The sequence below is a fragment of the Schistocerca nitens genome, chromosome 4 (genome assembly GCF_023898315.1).
Source record: "Schistocerca nitens isolate TAMUIC-IGC-003100 chromosome 4, iqSchNite1.1, whole genome shotgun sequence".
In the NCBI taxonomy this organism is placed as follows: domain Eukaryota; kingdom Metazoa; phylum Arthropoda; class Insecta; order Orthoptera; family Acrididae; genus Schistocerca; species Schistocerca nitens.
In genome coordinates this window covers 190,793,909-190,812,780 of record NC_064617.1, presented here as the reverse complement: position 1 = coordinate 190,812,780, position 18,872 = coordinate 190,793,909, and the positions used below count along the sequence as shown (strand labels likewise).

Genomic DNA, 18,872 nt, shown 5'->3' with positions numbered 1-18,872 from the left:
TATTATGCATCATAAAGAGGTTTACTGTTGAAATTCTAAGAACGTACATTAAAAAAAAAAAAAAATTCTTACTCCCACATGTCTTGCATAATGACCACAATGTGAAAATCAGAAAAATTACATCTGAAGCTTATCAACAGTATTTGTTCTCTCATATCATTTGCAAGTGGAAAACAATAGTGGTAGCAGAAGTCTCCCTGGAAATGTTTTATCCACGAAGTTTAAGGTTTTGATTTATAGGTGTGATGTCAGGTTATCCTATTTTCCCCTCAACCATTAGGGACTGAGATTTGTACACATGTCCTCTGGCTGTGCTGATGAACCTGTGTGTGGAGCATGTTAAGGGCTTTGAGCTTGGACATACATTGTGAAAAGTCCTCCACATGTATAAACTGTCCAGAACACAAATGAATTGGCAAATGATGGTTGAAGTGATTGCTATAGCAAAAATCTACTGATACCAGTATTGCTGGCCGCTGTTTTGATCACAACCAAGGTAGAATCTTCATACACGTCAGGGGCCTGAAGATGGCATTGTAAAATGTTGAAACTGGTTGCCAAATACAATAAGGTTGGAAACTAGATGGCTGGAAGGTGTTTACAGAATGAGATTTTCACTCTGCAGCAGTGTGTGCACTGATGTGAAACTTCCTGGCAGATTAAAACTGTGTGCCGGACCGAGACTCAAACTCGAAACCTTTGCCTTTAACGGGCAAGTGCTCTACCAACTGAGCTACCCAAGCACGGCTCATGACCCATCCTCACAGCTTCAGTTCTGCCGGTACCAAAGATAGAAGAGGAGGTACTGGCAGAATTGAAGCTGTGAAGATGGGTAATGAGTTGTGCTTCAGTAGCTCAGTTGGTAGAGCACTTGCCTGCGAAAGGCAAAGGTCTCAAGTTCGAGTTTCAGTCCGGCACACTGTTTTAATCTATCAGGAAGTTTCTGGAAGGTGTTTAATTTGACATACTTTATTGAACAGCCGAGTCCTGCAACTATCTCTAAAAAGATGAGCATACATAGAAATAAAGTAAATGTCAGCAGAAAGCATATGAAATCATTTAATAAATTCATTGCAGCTGCAGACCCTATTGCAATGAGGATTACAGAAAAACTTTAGCTTGAATTATGAGCCACGGACCTGTGGAATCAAAGTTTGAAAATCTGGAATAAACACAGGCAGGCAATCACTACCCTCAACAGACAAAGGTTCATCAAGGTGATGACCAAGGTCTGGCATATTTCTCTCCAAGCCTTTTGGAAATAAGCAGTTGTACTAAAGAGGCAGTCGTTCTGTGCCAACTACATATAGGCCACACCAGACTGACCCATAAATTCTACTTAATAGGGAGACCCAACGCAGTGCAGCTGTGGTAACTCTTTAATTGTAGCACATATTCTCACAAAGTTTACACTTCTGCCTAGTGTTAAATAAGCCATACATCCCAAATATTTCCCTGCCCTGGTACTTGTAAGTGATGGGACAACAGCTAAACAACTCATATTATTCATAAGCTTGCAGATATTGTCACAGAATTTAATGCCTTTCACAAATTCATGTCAGTTCCTGGGGTGGACATGGAGGGATTGCCTCTCACCATGATATGTGCTCTAGGGGGCTTCCAGCTGTATTCTACCCCTGCACAGTCATATGCTACAAACTTTTTTTTCTTTTTTTTACCAGTTTGAGTGATTAACCCATTTAGTTCCTACAAGTCTTTATTTTCTTACCCCATATAAGACAAATTTAGACAAAAACTGTACTTAGTATGTCTTTCATTGACGTCAGTGTATGGCAAGTGAGGAAGATGCAACTCCTGCCACAGATATTTCTCCTGGGGTTCTCCAGCTAGTGCCACTTCTGCCTTAGTATCCCCCCTTTTTTTCCTTTATTAGCTCCCCATAACCTGCTAACATTTTTAGTTACTTTGGTTTTGTTTCCATTTTAACTACCTCATTTAAAAGTACTCTCCCACAAATTTTAGCCCTGAGGACTGCGTCAACAGTGCCAGGAGCTGATCATTTTTCTTTTCTCGTTTCGCATCAACGTTTTATGTGAACTTCCTGACAAACGGAGGGACTAATATTCAATCTCTTTAGTCCCTTTAAACTGATGATCATTGTCACCATGTACGAGAAAGTTAGTGAAACAACTCCAAGGCTTCTTAAAAGGCTTCTGCAAGATGTATGGTTATCTGTTTTATACAATATTCTCTGTTTTCACTTCTCTTGAATAAACACCATATTTACTTTGTGTCCACTACCCCAGAAAGTATATCCATAAGACACCAGGGAGTGAATAATATGCAAACAAGCCAATACTCTTGTGTCAGGTCATACCAGTATTTGGAAGTGCCACCATGTCTACCAGAGTTTTGATTTCAAACAAGATAACAAGATATCTCTCTCTCTCTCTCTCTCTCTCTCTCTCTCTCTCTCTCTCTCTCTCTCTCAAGGGGACTGGTCAGTGAAAACCAAGGGAAACATTGAAAAAAAAGTGAGTTTTCTAAACAGTGTAACTCAAAGAATAAGACTTGTAAGCCCAAATAATGCTTACCATCTTTTAAGACATCTTTTGGGAACATTTTTATGTATGAACCACAGCTTTAGCTCTCACACTTTTACTCAAAAGACAAAAAAAGTAGAAGTTTTATGTTTTTCCTGTAAGTTCTTTACACTATTATCTTTAAAGGAGACTATCGAAAACATGGTGCTGTCATAAATTGTGGTACAAAAAATTTTTAAGTATGATTATCAAAAATTTTGTAAATTAATTCAGGGTTTTTCTTAAAAAAAAAGCATTTTATTTTCAAAGTTAAGTCACAAGAGTAGTCTGATTTTTAATTAAGCATGTTTTAAGACAGCATATAAAATTTCAGCCAAATTTTTAGCCAAAGTGTACCAGCACGTGAAATAATTTAACATTCGAGAAATTTAAGTTAAAACTTGCTTTTTCTATTAAACTTGCATGGTACTAATGTATCTCAGGTACATACTAACCTTGTTTCCTATGTTGTTCTTCCTACTTTCTCTTTTTCACACTTCTTCTTTTTATTCTTGCTTCTTTGGTGGCTTCCAATACTGATTTTTCTGGTTCGAATAATCTCCTTCAGTCAATGGCTATTAGAGCTTATTATGCAACAGCCTCCCCCAAGATCATTATGAACTGTCCGATGCCACCTTTTTTTATATGCATCTGTGTATTTATTGCACGATTCAGTGTTTCTTAGAGCCTTTTATATGTATTTTTATATTTATCGTTCAGTCCAGTTACCCCAAAAACCTATTCATCTTTGTAAATACATACAAAATATTCTGGAATGACATACATTCTCGTGATAGTTAATTGATTGTTGTCATTAACAAACTTATGTACATATGCCAAATTAAATATCAGATCATGAAATTGAAGTAATAAATGCTTAGCAACAAGTGTTAAGAGGCTGTGGAAATGTTGGCATAAATAACTAATACCCCTAATTACCATAATACCAATTTGTAAATTCGCTAACACAAAAACCTCATTGTGATTCAAATGAAAGTAACAATCATTATCCAGTGATGTAGTTTCATTCGTTATTCATTTTTATGTAATTCATTGTAATTAATGATGCTTGTAAATTATGCAGATAATTACCTCTTGTTAATTACACCACCCAAATTTATGAAATTCCGGTATTTGCGAAAATGTGTGTATTTAATTTATGTAATCTGGCGAAGCACATGTGTATACTTCCAACAAATGTTAGCAGTAAAATCCATGCAGTCACTAATTATGAAATTAAAGTAAAATCAAAATAATTGTTGAAATCAGATTGTGAATTAATTTTCACACATAAAACCAAGATGATGATAAAAATATTATGTTGTTTGATATTATTATAACCTGTACAAATGTAACAGCAGTTAGTTTAGATGAAATTGTTTTTAATTGTAAATTACATTTTGTAATAAATTAACAATGGTAGCAATTCTTAAAATTGTATTTAAAGGGATGCTGCGTGGGGAGTCAGTTAAGTTCTGTTTACTTCAGGAGTCAGTGCAGTTCAGTTCGGTTTAGCTCAGTTTCATCAGTTGTTTCTAACTTATGTCAGTTCTGTCGATCAGCTGATGTCAATAAATAATTTGTCAAGCTTGAAATTTTCTTGGTGTTCTCATTATTCGCAGCATCCAAAACATTGATGAACCACAGGCCAACGCAAATAAGGAGTAACGTTTAAAGATCATTACAAGCTCTATGGATATTTAGTTCACTAGGCATTCCCATCAGTTCCATAAAATTAAGCATTGACACTGCGCCATGATTGAAATGTAGAACAGCATCTAGCACACCTATTTTCAAAGTATTTAGTCCTACTAGAACAGTTTTTGGTATCTGTTCCCATATACAATTGCTGAAACTTTCATTTGGATTTTGAGTCCTACCATGTAAACATTTCTCTGATAATCTTGTGTCACTAAGAGTCCTATATATAGGTTTTATAACTTCCATTATAACAAATGGCAAAGAATGTTTATGGTTGTAGGTTTCACCCTCTGGTAGCCACACCATGAATCACTGACAGGTGGGCAGTGTGCATGACATGTGTTGTCAGCAGTGTAGGATTTATGAAAGTAGGTAGCCCATACTGCATTTTTCATTCCCTCAAGGTCATTTTTATTTTGTCTATGGCTGGTCCATACTAATACTGCAACCTGTCTGTTTCTTCGTCTGTAAGCCGACCACATCCACTCATGCACTTACCATCAGCTAATTTCTTTCCCTTCAAATGTGTCTTCAAGTTCCTCAGTCCTGTACATAACCTTTTCTGGGTATGTCCAACTAATTCCATTTTTTCAATTTTTGTTTGTATTCACAAACTTTTTGGTACCCTTTCAACTCTCCAACTCCTAGCTAAGATGTATACATCACACCATATTTCTCCTCTGACCTGTGAAATATCTTCGCAACACCTTTAGATTCCATCCCTTCACTGTAAACACTAAAATTAATCACACATTTATGATTTACATTCCCCTAGTGTAGCCATGACAGTACTTGGTAATACATTCCACATCAGTGACTTTACCATTGTCCAAGGAGGTAGCTGTTACTATACCATGTAGGGGACTGTGGCCTCTACGTTGCCAGGATGCATCCAGGGCTGCAGGCATACATATATTGCTGTCATTCATGTCTACACTTTCCTGAAAAGCACTTTTCATACTATCATTTGCTACTTCTTCTAAAGACTGTAGAATAATTTTATTGTACCTACCATACCTTGTAGGGGGAGGTAAGTCCATAAGAGCACAGGAATTTTGTGCACTTCTGTACCCTTTGCCTATACACCTCATAGCATAAGCAAGTTTAATATTTGTGTTATACACACACTGTTTAGTAATGCCACAAGTTTAACCACATTTGCTTAAGTCACAAAAATTACAAACAGTTCTTAATTTTGATGCACAACCTCTAGCACATATCTCCTCAACTACCTTCTCACCGCTATTGCCACATTCCTTATACTGCAAAGATTTATTTATTAGTTCAGATAGAGCAGAGAGTTCAACAATAACACAACCTGAATCAATAGTTGGCATCTCTATATTATCAGCATTAATACTGTCAAGCCCATTGCCCAAATATTTCAGTTTTAGCTTCAAACCACTTGGAGTAGTTGAAGTTGGTTCAAGTGTTATATTATGCTGTATTTCAGAGTTAATCTGTTTGGAGAACCGATTTCCATAAAATTTATTTTGTTTAACACTGGCCTTCTTACTTCTTCCCATTGCTTTTAAGTGGAATAAGAAATTCATGCACACAACAAGAAACACATGCACACAATTACTTCGCTGTTATCAAAATATTTGCAACAAAACAACAGCAAACAATGACTAAACTCTCTGTAGAAACAAAAGATAAGCAACTGTAAAGCTTTTGCAGGTTAGCCAACTTCAGGGACTAAAAAGTCATAAAAATGAAACAAATGAGAGCAAAACTTTATTTTTAACAGTGTTCACTGTGTACCATGGGGATGTCATGGTGGTGTGCAGCCGCTTTTAAATTCCTCTAATTTTGGTATTTTCTGTCATCCATTTTCCTGGTAGTAAACTTTTTCTCGTTCAGAAAACTACAGAGAATTTTTTAAGACAAATATTAAAAAATCAATTTTTTGACAGTTATTCACGCACAAGTCCTTTTTAAAAAAATAATGTTTCAAATTGTTTTTGCCATATTCTTGGAGTGATTTACTTTTTGAGCTGAGTGCACATGTTTTGCTTTTTTGATAACAGATTGGAGAGTTCTACATTACTGATGTAATAGAATTCCAAATTTTGACAACAGCTTGTCCTCTAAATCAAGTAGCACTCCCTCTTCTTAACACAAGATACATAGATCCAAATAGTTCTCAATCCCATGCACTTGCTTCTGTTCAATTATAAGTTCATTTGTTGTACAGAATAACAGGACTGATGTGCCTTAGAAATGTGTTTTAGACAAAGCTAAATTTTTCATCTGCAATTTAGTGCTTTGTGTTACAACACTTCCCTGCTGTGACCTGTAGCTAACTGGGCAGTCAACATTTGGCCACCGTGGTCAGATAAACCATTGACTTTTGGTTTGACAACCAAACCATTGCAAGTCATTAGATCTAAAAACAAATTGTCTTTGACTGTTGCACTGTGCCCTTCAAGCCATATTTGACAATTTAATGTAACAATCACCACTAGGCACCCTCAAAGAGTACTATCTGATATAAAATCATTAAAATAATCGTAAATACTGATTACCCAGGTAAGTCTACATAGCCATATAAAGCTGCTAGCTGCCTTGTTAATTTCAATAAATCTCACTTACTTTTCATTACAGAACTTTATTATTATTAATTGATTTTGACTAAAGTGGAACAGCTAATTTATGACATCATATCCCTTTCCTTCCTCCCTCCCCCCCTTTTTTTCTTCCCAGTACTTATACATTGTTGCTCTCTGTTGTTCTTTCCTCCTTCTGTCCATGTCCCTCCTCTCTTCCTTTGTGTTTCCTTCTGGAAAACTTTGATGTTTCATACCCTTTTCTGGATTCCATGTCTGTTTTCTATGTCTTTGTCTTTTATGAATAACTCCAGTAGATCTTTTTTAACTGCTATAAACTATGAAATTTGGGTTTTTAGATTTTCATCAAAGATGTTGAATATTTTTTATCAGTTTCTTGCTGCCCACTCTTTTTAAGTGGCCATAGAATGTAATCCTCCCCTTTCTCATTGTATCTTTTAGTTCTCAGGTTTTTCATGTACCTCCATGTTGTTGCTTTTTAATTTCCACATTCCATCCTCATACTTTGGCCCCAAAATTATTTGAACTATTCCGCATTCTTTCTTTCCAAATTGTTTAACCATTTGGCTGTTTGTACGGTGAGTCACTCTGAGTCGTAAAGTTACCACATTTGTATCATCACCTTATAATGTCCGTTTTGTATTTATAGGTGAGAATTTTTTATGTTTTTATTTTATTAATGGAAAAAATGATGATTTAAATTTTTAATTGTGGTGAATCAGTTATCAATAAAATATGATTGCATTACAGTATAGGACGTAAGTATTATATATAAAGTAAACGTATTACTATTTTAATTCTTCAGTGTATGTCATCAAAATGTACACATCCTTTTGTGACTTATACAATCCCATCATCAAAATGTACACATCCCTTAGTGACTTATACAATCCACCACATCTCAACAACCTTTAGTATACTGTCGATCCACATAAAGTAAATCAATAAATAATTAACAAATGTCAGTTTATTGTGTAACATGTTTAAATGACACGTGCATATTTTGCTATCAGATAGCATCATATGTTTGCTTACATAGAGGCTGTGACACTTTGCTTGGCAGCCACTGCAGGATGATAGTTATACTGCATAGCTTAAGTGTCCATATGTAACTTGTGGTCGTCCGATGTTTGTAGGATAAATCACTGTTCATGGAAGAAATGCTTGTGAAATACGTCCCATGTATGAAGGCAACTGTTTATCTGCTGTGGCTAATTGTATCCAGGAGTTTAACAAGGGAAGGCAAAGTATGAGAGATGGGGAACATCCTGTTCAACCTGCGTTAATGGCAACTAAAACTGCAGAGCAGTGTATGGAAAAGATCATTCGTATGACTGCTGTGTGATGATCATTTGAATTTTCCTCAAGTTTTTGCCCAATGGGTGCCCCATGTGTTGACTGGGGAGCACAAAACCGAAAGAAATGGTCTCTCTTTGCAGCACCTCATTTCGTACTCTGAAGAAGGAGATTCATGGCACGAATTGTTACAGGGGATGAGCCTTGGGTTCACCACTTTCAACCTGGAACCATGCAATCAGCTCTGGAATGGAAACATTCCACTTCCTCAACAACAACAAAAAGCCATTCCATTAGACAACAAGGTTATGTTCACTGTGTTTTGGAACATGCAAAGAGTCATACTGATGAAATTCCAGCTTCACCATGAGACTGCAGATGTCGCATGGTATTGCACCAGTCTGTGGGAACTCTAATGGGGTCTTCACTGCAAACACCATGGCCTCCAGACAAATAGTGATTCTTCTGGATGACACTGCTTGCCCTCACACAGCAAGACAAACACAGGAGCTGCCGCAATCATTTCATTGGGAACACTTGTAACTTCGGCCCTACAGTCTTGACTTAGCCCCCATGACTTTCATCTGTTCAGGCCTCTAAAATCTCATTTGGGTGTCCGTCATTTTGAAAATGATGATGCTGTAGCTGAAGAAATTGCATGTTGGCTGTGATAGCAACAGAAAGACTTCTTTGCTGCCAGCTGTTAAGGACATGTAAAGAGATGGGATAAGTGTCTAAATGTACAGGGTGAATATGTAAAATTGTGGAAGTTGGGACATGCCTGAATCCTGTTTTCTGACTTTTCTATTGTCTTACCCTTGTATTACAAGATGTCTGTTGGGAAATACTAGGAGAGGCAGAAAAACAAACACATGGATCAAGGAATGGACTGGAATAGGAAGACACAGTTACAACTATAATGAAAATGAAATCTGGGTTGGTAGACTTGTAGCCAGGCGAATCAGTGGTTGTTGGATGAAGCAAGTTCTTTCCTGTATCTGAAGAACTGAGAAAAGACCAAGATAATTACCTGATGGAAGATAGGTACAATAAGTGGCAACAACATACTTGTTTATAGCTGAAGATCGTAATGTGTTGGAAAAGATTAGAGAAGGCCTTTATGTAGCAATGGATGTCAAATTCCTGATAATGATGATAGTGCATTACAGAAGTGTCTTTTGAGGAACTGTAATGCCAATTGGTGTGAATAATTGCATTGGACAAAAGAGATTAGATGACTGTGGAGAGGGTGCAGGAAGGGAGGGAAAACATCTATAGGGAGAAGTGGCAGCAGAAGAGGATAGGTATGTGGGGCAAAGAAAATTTGCTTGCCAAATGTGCTACTAAAGTGAGGGACAGAGATAAATTTGAGATTGTCTTGTGCTGGGGGAGGGGGGGGGGGAGATGAGCTGGATAAGGGGTGGAAATGGGAAGTGGTAGGTGGACAGCAGAGACTAGCAGATATTGAAGCCAGAGGGATTACAAGGCTGAAGGAGGCTTTGATTTCCCTACCTTTTATCATGAGCTTACTTCTGAGCTGCCTCTCGCATAATGTCATGCTCTTCCCTCACCTTTTACCCCATATTTTTCGCTGCTCCTCGCTGGAGTTATATTTCAACAGAGACGCACCCTCCTTCACATTGTTTTGTCAGTGGTCTGAATTTATTGTACCTACTCACAGCCCTTTTTGCTCTCCCTCTACAGTGTTAAAGCCCTTCTCCTCCCTCCCCCCCCCCCCACCCACCCCACCCCAACACCCCACCCAAATCTCTTTTTTGTGGACAGCATGTAATTACCGCTGTTTCTCCCTGTTTGATTTCTTTGTAGCCTCATTGCTTCTTTTGCTGCTTCTTGCTTATAACATAAAAGACTTCATGTAGATATAGATCGTAATTTTTTATGTTGCAATTTTTAAATAGAGGTGTCTACTGTATAGAATAAGAACAATTTGTGTTTTGAGGCATAATTTGTTGGCGTGGCACAGTGTGTCAGTAAAGGGGTGCCATTCATATCAGTGTGTCACCTGGAAAACATTAACATAATGGTTGCTACAGTTCTGACTTTAAGCACTAGGAGTGCTGCTGTTCCACAACGTGACAAAGCGACCCATGAGGTTAAATAGGAATGTGAATCAGACCTGCAGATAACCAAAGGTTGCCCATACTTGCTGTACATCCTACTAGTACGAGGCACATTTTGAACAAACTGATTGTTCATTTGCTAACTTGGAATTGTCTGAAAGGCAAGTTCAGCAAAAGAAACTTTTTGCAACAGCACAAAAATTTGGAATGTTTCTACATCCTGCATGGTAAAATAATAGTCAGTTATAAAGTACATAATGGCTATTGTTCCATCACTTAACATGTCAGCAATGAAATAAAATGGTTGTATGTCCAGCGGATCAGACTTCACTACCCCCATTCGATGTCAAAACATTACGTTTTGTCAGTCTGGCTGGACATACAAGAATTTTATTTGTTTGTTGAGGATTTATGTTTTGTAATGATGGCCAATTTATATTTTATGATTGACTACAATTTAATCAACCAGGGTGTAAAACCATTTCCAAATTTTGTGCCTCTCATACAGTTCCATGTTAATGATTGATATGATTTTACTGAAACAACCAGTTTGTTCAACCTGCATCTTGTACTAGTATGGTGTACAGCCTGTCTCAGTTTTGTTGTTGCTGCTAAAACTAAATTTCTTATTCATGTTGACTTCTACACAAATGCATGTTGCTGCTTGATGATTATTACTGATATATTTAGGTTTTCTGCCCACATTTAATATATGCATAATCAGAAGGTGGTTGTAACTTAGATCCAAAACTACGAGGGTTGACTGAAAAGTAATGCCTCCATCTTCGTAACTCTTCAGCAGTTGGCAGTATTGGTATGCGGCAGGTACTGGCTTGTTCCACAGCCTCTTCTCTACAGCTCCAGTTGGCGGGAAGCGTTAGCATTGAATGGTTGTGTTGTTACAGTGTAAAGTATGGAACCCTGTGCAGACAGTCGGTCAATGAGATTTAAGCAACTTGCAGTCATAGAATTCTTGACAGCAGAAGGTGTCACCCCAAAGGAGACTCATCAGAGAATGAAAGCAGTTTATGGTGATTGTGTTGATGTGAGTACTGTGTGTTGTTGGGCAAGTCAGTTTAAAGATGTGGAGGCGGGAACATCTGACCTGTGTGACAAACAGGGAGTTGTACATCGTGTGACAGGAACCACTGAGATCCACAATCAAAATTCTGACAGATTGTTTCAGGACAATCATTGTTTCACTCAGAGAGAAATTGCAAGCACTATCGGCATTTCACAAGAACGTGTGGGTCACATTATTGCTTTGCTTGGCTATCAGAAGATCTGTGCACGGTGGGTACCCCGGATGCTGACTCCTGAAATGAAAGCGCACAGACCTGAAATTTGCCAGGAACTCCTCTCGCGTTACGAGAATGAAGGTAAAACCCTTCCATACAGTCCAGATTTAGCACCGTCTGATTTACATCTGTTCCCAGTGATGAAAGACGGTCTGTGGGGACATCATTTCTGATGAAGACGTTGAGAGAACTCTGAGACTGTGGTTGTGGAAATAGAGTGTTGACTTCTTCCATGGTGGCTTCAGAAAACTTGTTCATCATTGGCAGAAATGTATCCAATTGGCTGGTAATTATGTGAAAAAGTGAATATTGGTAATTAAAGATCACATTCTAAGGATTATTTCTGCATTTGATTTACTGAAATATTCCCATCCAAACCCAGTTAATGAAGATGGAGGCACTACTTTTCATTCAACATTTGTAGCTAGTGATCATATTTTAATTGTATTAGGTAAATATGATCTAGGCATTAAAAGATTTTTGTAAAATGTTTTTTTGAAATTGCAACAAATTACATAATAATCAGTTTCTCCCTGATGTCAGGCATTATCAAACTTCTACAATATTTCATAGGATCATTATTGCTTTGTGGTGTTCCCAGGATCCAAATTGATCTTCCCTGAGGTTGGCTTCTACCAGTTTTTCCATTCTTCTGCAAATAATCCATGTCGATATTTTGCAACTATGGATTTTTAAATTGGTTGTCAAGTACTAATCACATCTGTCAGCACCTCTCATCTTTGGAATTGTAATTACAATAATCTTCTTGTAGTCTTAGGGTACTTCACCTATCTCATATACCTTGCATTGCAGGTGGAATAGTTTTGTTGTGACTTTTTGTCTGAAGGATCTCAATATCTGTGAGGAAATGTCATCTAATTCATGGCCTTGCTTCAGCTTAAGTCTATCAGTGCTCTGTTCGCAGTATGGTATTTTGCATCTCATTTTCATCTATGTCCTCATCCCTTTCCATAATATCACTGTAAACTTTATTCCCTTGTTCCTACCACCTTTCAGTCCTACCTTCTTTGCTTATAACTGCCATGCCATCTGAACTGTGGAGGTTTGTACAACACTTCCTCTCTTCTTGAAAAGTTTCTTTAATTTTCCTGTAACTGACACTTTTGTTTTCCATGGTCAGGCATGAGATTACACACAAATCTGAAGAAAAGTGGCAGTATTTTCAGAGCATCAGTATGTATGTTGCAATGATCTATTGTGTATATCATTTCATAAAATTATGCAGCAAGGCACATTTTATTTTGTGGTTTTCCTGGCACATTTCTGTTATTTGTTCCGAAAATGATTTTAAGTGATAATATTTGTTTTCTTCTTCTTCTTTCGTTTCACCCTCTTTGGGGTACCTTGGATCAATCATTTCTTTGTGCGTTGTTCTTTTCTTAGGGCCCAGTATTTCTTCATTCTTTCTGATCTTCTTCTCCTCTCTTCTTCCGAGATGAAGGATTTGGACTTTTGTGTGGATTTGTCTTGGAACCTTATGTTTTCATCTTTAGTAATTAATTTAGCAGTTTGATCAATAAGTGAATTTTCTGAAATATTTAATTCCACTAGGTCTTTCTCAGTTTCTTTAAACCAGTTGGGCTTCGTTTTTCGGTTACAGAAGAAGTCAAAGATTTGTTTAGTTAATCTGTTGGAATTCATTCTGATAAGATGACCATAAAAATTTATTCTCCTTTTTCGCATAGAATCTGAAAATTTTTCAATTTTCTTGTAGAGTGTTTCATTTTTGATGTATATAATCTTATTGTCTTGAAATTTTGGCCCAATGATTTTTCTTAAAATTTTTCTTTCCTCTTTACCTCAAGTTTCTCCATTTGGCCTTTGAAATTCATGTTAAGTGTTTCTGCTGCATACAGTGCTTCTGGCTTAATCACTGTCTTGTAATGTGTAATTTTGGACCCCCATGAAAGGGATTTTTTGTTGTATGTATTTTTTGTTAGTTGGAAGGCCAATTCAAGTTTATTTTTTCTGGATTCCATTGCTTTGCTTTCCCCAGCATTCCAAGTAAACCATTCTCCGAGATATTTGAATTATTTTACTATTTCAATCTTCTGTTCTTGAACTTTGAGGTATTTACATGAGTGCTTGATGTTTGTCAATATCTCAGTTTTTTCAGAGGAGATGTGAAGACCAATTTTAGCTGCTTGTTTCTTTTGTTCAAGGATTTGCTCCCGTGCTTCTTCCATTGTTTCAGCAAACAGGGCCATATCATCTGCAAAAGCAATGCAATTTACTTTAAGGTTCTTCTTTTTGCAACCCAGTCTTATACCACTCTTAATATTTGTGTTCCATTCTCCGACTACTTTCTCAAGCGCACAATTTAACAGCAACGGTGAGAGCCCATCGCCCTGTCGCACTCCCGTTTTTATTTCAAAGGGTTCCAATAGTTCGCCCATAAATTTAACTTTCGAAAATGTATTTGTAAGGGTCGCTTTTATAATATTAGTTGTTTTCTTATCCAAACCCATTTCTTCCAGGACTGATAACAGAGATTCTCTATCAGTCGAATCATATGCTTTTTTTGAAATCAATGAAGGAGATTACGTATGTCTTTGCCCTTGATTTTTGGTATGCCATAATGTTTTTCAGGTTTAGTATTTGTTTTGAACATGATCTACCCTTTCTAAAACCTCCCTGGTATTCCCCGATTTGCGGATCCAATTGCGGCTCTGCCCTGTTCAAAAGGACTTTAGAAAGAATCTTGTAAGTTATATCCAGCAGTGATATTCCTCTGTAATTGTTGGGGTCTGTCATCAAACCTTTCTTGTGGATAGGGTGGATGAGAGCTGTTCTCCATTCTGCGGGGATCTCTTCTTCTTTCCAGATTTGATCGAAAACACACTTTAGGGATGTAACTGCATTTGTGTCAGCCTTCTTCCATAGTTCGGCCACTATTTGATTTTCTCCGGACGCCTTGTTGTTTTTAAGTTCTGAAATGACCTTCTGTAGTTCTTCAGTCGTCGGTGGTTCTGAATCCGGCTTCTCACGGTTGTTTGGAATGGATTCAAATTTTTCAAGGATGGGTTCACAATTCAAGAGTTTCTCAAAGTAGCCTGCTAGTATTTTGCAGTTTTCCGTGTTGTTGTGAGCGATGGTCCCATTTACATCTCGAAATTTGGAGGGTGGGGTGCCTTGTATCTTGATAACCTTTTTTTGAAAGTTCTGTAAGAGCTCCTTGTGTTGTTTTTAGCAAATTCTTCATCAATTTGGAGGAGAGTTTTGTTTTCATGTGTCTTCTTAATCCTTTTTATATTTTTATCTACCAGTTTTCTGACTGTAATGAAATTCAGTCTACTTTCTTCTGTTTTCTGTGATTGCCAATTTTGCCATGCCTGTTTTCTTGTTTCAATGAGGGCATCACATTCCAGCGACCACCATGCATGTTTTTTACTTTTTTTGTTAGGTGCTATCCATTCAGCTGTAGTAATGAGGTTTTCCTTGATGTCCCCCCAGCTTTGTGTCTGAATGGTTTCTGTTGCTTTTGTGAATTCATCTGATTTTAATATCTTTTCTGTGCTATACTTCCGGCCCTTAATTTGTTTCATTCTGCGTTTCCTGTTTGGGATGACTTTGAACTTAATTTTAGAAAGGTAATGGTCTGAATCCAAGTTTGCACCCCTGAGTACCCTAACGTTCATGATTTCTTTGCTAGAAATCTTTTTGATTGCCACATGATCAAGTTGAAATTCCCCAAGGCTAGGATTTGGGGATACCCATGTCTTTTGTCTTCGTGGTAGTTTCTTGAAAGCTGTGGATTTAAGAATTAAATTGTGTGCTTGGCAAAGTTCTATTAGTCTCACACCATTTCTGTTTGTTCTCTTGTGTGCAGGATAGTTTCCAACTATTTTCTTATATCTTTTTTCTTTACCAATCTGTGCATTAAAATCTCCAAGAAGAATGATGATGTTTTTATCTGGAATTTTCTGAATAATGTCATCTAGATGATTCCAAAAGGCCTCCACTTTTTCTTTGTTTTTCCTGTTATCCTCGTTTATAGGGGCATGTGCATTGATAATTGTGTAGATTTTGTTTGTGCTTGTGAATGTAAGACTTGAGATTCTTTCTGATTGGGAATCAAAGCCAACTATTGAGTTCAAGATTTGTTTGTTGATTATAAAGGCTGTCCCAAGATGTGGTACATTTTTCATTACTCTCGGTCCCACTTTCCCTTTGTATATCCTAAAACCTTCGGAATCGAAGGTATCTGTATCCATGTATCGTGTTTCTTGAATGGCTGTTATGAGTATGTTGTGGTTCTTTAGCGTATCTGTTAGATGTTTTAGTTTTCCGGTTTTCAACAATGAGTTTGCATTGAAAGTTGCTAGGTACGTTGATTGCCAATATTGAAATTTGGATGAGATTCCAAGACACTCCGACTTGTCTTTGTGCAATGTTGCAGACTCCCCAGAATCCGAATGTCTGCTGACGTACTGGCATACGGTGGATCATCCACCTGGGATAAAATAGTTCACATCACACACTTCCATGATTGATGAAAGTTATTTTGGGTGTGGCCCAAAGGCCACAAAATGTACAACCAAGATTGTGAGTCCTGGAGGTAGTTCTTCCGCTCTCTCCGCCATTGGGAATCTGAACTTCCTCTTCCGCCTTTGAGACCGTTGACCAGGTTTCACCTAGTAACCCTAGGCAGGGGCCCTTACAGGGTGCTACCATCCGGAGCTAGATGGACCCAGGTTTTTTTAACGAGGTGTTACTCCTCCCCCTCCTCCTTCCTCAACACTTGCGAAATGAGGCCCCGGACTTGGGACCGGCAGTGGTGGAGTTAATATTTGTTTTATATTATGGTAGCATAACAAACTTACATTTATATAAGGCTCTTTTGTGTATTCAGTATGTGGCAGCTTTTTGATGCCAGTTCCTTTCCTTGCTCTTCTCTTGATGGGTAGTGCACCAGCTCTAAATTAGCAAGACATAAAATCTTAACTGCGACTTCATCCTATTCTTATAACCAGTCACGATTTCCCAAGCTCTTTGATACTGAAAGCTGTTGAATAATGTAAGCAAGAGGGCTGAAATCTCCTACAATGAAGGACCTCAATAACTATGAAGAAATGTCATTTACTCCATGGGCTTGTTTCAGCCTTAGCTATAACAGCCCATATTGAAAGTTACTCAGTATGTCCAGTCAGTAACCAGAATCATCTCATTTAGGATCTGTGGAAGGATCATCAGCATATGAGTTCTTTTGTAAATATGTATTATGTATTTTTGTTTTTATGCCATGTTCTGCATTTCAAGGATCTCCTCAGAATGAGTGTACAGAACAAATATTGAGTATAATCTAATTATTCATGTATTACATGTTATAGGTGATACCACTGAGCCTACAACATGTTTCTTGCATCATGTCTAGTTGGTTTAAACAATATTATGTACTTTTTACTATTAGTGTCAATTCTTATTGTTGATCCCTTTTTAGGTCTGGGCTATTCCAGCAAGTGGGGAAGCCATGGAAGTGCTGTCATGGCGTCAAGGTGTTGTTCGCACGCTTCGTATATTACCGACACCACAAGACTCTGACCAGTTTTCTCATAAAAGACCTCTAATAGCATTATGTGACAGTGCTGGACCTGGTCCTCATTTTTGTTCTTTAAGTTTTATCTCATTGCGCTTTGGAGACCAGGTAAGGCACAGCAACAATTGGTCGCTTTGTGAATATTCACATATGTTTGTACTGGAATTTAAAAATTTAACTCTGTAAGATTGCTCAGTATTAAATTATTGGACTTGTAGTCAGTGTAACAATAGCTTGAGCACTAATTTACTTTTATGTGTTTTTCTAAATTATTATGTTTAAACAATACAGTGTTTTAGTATCAAAATTATGAGAAGGAAAGTTGCTACTCACTATATAGTGGCGATGCTGAGTCACAGATAGGCACAACAAAAAGACACTCACAGTTAAAGCTTTCAACCATTAAGGCCTTTATCAACAATAGACACACACTCACACAAACACAACTCACACACACGACTGCAGTCTCAGTCTCAGGCAACTGAAACTGGTCTCAGCCGTGTGTGTGTGTGTGTGTGTGTGTGTGTGTGTGTGTGTGTGTCTATTGTTGATGAAGGCTTTAATGGCCGAAAGCTTTAATTGAGAGAGTCTTTTTGTTGTGCCTATCTGTGACTCAGAATCTCCACTATATAGTGAGTAGCAACTTTCCTTCGCTTAATATTGTTACATTCCATCCTGGATTTTCCACTGTTTGAGTGTTTTAGTATTTAAGACCTGTATTTCTGTGCCTTTTTCTCTTGTGATTTCAGTGCTTTTTATAGAGCATTAAAAGTTTACAAGAGAGAAAATATAATATTTTTTAGATATAAATGTACACTGATTATTGAATTAGCATAGTAGCTCTAATATTAAAAACGTTTTCTTTTCTTTTTTAACTCAAAACGCTTGGGTGTAATATTCACTAAATAATTGATTTCATCCATGGATGATTTATTTCAGTGACTACTGTGATGGTTTTGTAAGTTACAATGCCAAATATTGGGAATGCTACACAAAGCTATCAGTTTCAAACTACGTATTTTTCCAGTCTTCAGAGTGACATTCAACAACACTGTTCACTTTCAACTCAGTTCCATGCCACACACTCCACAATTGTTTTTACTACCCCTGACATTAAAGCTTGTCTTACAAATTTCATACAAGTCTTCTTTGGCCTGATCACTGCTAGGCTTTCATTAACTGGAACCAGTAGTCAAGACAACATGAGGGACAGCCTACCCAAGATTCTGTTACCCACTCAACCTACACAACATCCTAGTCCATCCCTATGCCACTCCTACTGCCCAGTCTCTTGCCTGAGAGATCATTTCCCTATGACAGGCCCAACTGAAAGATCTACCCAATCCACTCATCTAGCACTTGCTACTCCACTCCTGTGACAGACTTATCCTACCCCATCAGAGGCAGGGCCACCTATGAGAGCAGCCATGTCATATACCGACTCTGCTGCAATCTCTGCACATCTTGTTGTGTTGTTACTGGATGAAAGAGACCACTTCACATGGCTGTTGTTTTCATTTGTTTTCTGAGAACATTTCAGGTCACTCAAGGACTTTGAGAACATGGTAAAAATGAACATTCAGAAAATTGTAAGAAGTACTGTCACAGCTCCACAGAAGTATTCAGCAACTCCAATTGGAAATAAAGTACTCCGAATATCACCTATTTATAGAACACCGAGAACATTTCAAAACATTCAAGAACATTAAAAAAATTCAGGAACTTTCTAGTACATTCTAAAATCTAGAACATTCTAGAATATTTTAGAACATTTAAAAACATTTGTTAACATTCCAAAATATTTATAAAAGCTCGACAACATAGAT

At 37.5% G+C, this 18,872-nt stretch overlaps 1 protein-coding gene across 2 annotated transcripts in view; it reads left to right on the top strand.

Moving 5' to 3' along the window:
* The window catches only part of LOC126251465 (breast carcinoma-amplified sequence 3 homolog), a 112,251-nt gene that overhangs the window by 16,619 nt on the left and 76,760 nt on the right, over positions 1-18,872 (top strand). For both annotated transcript variants that reach the window (XM_049951900.1, XM_049951901.1), the window contains exon 4: positions 16,951-17,154. In XM_049951900.1, the coding sequence (XP_049807857.1) occupies positions 16,951-17,154 (204 nt within the window). The remainder of the gene's footprint in view (positions 1-16,950; positions 17,155-18,872) is intronic.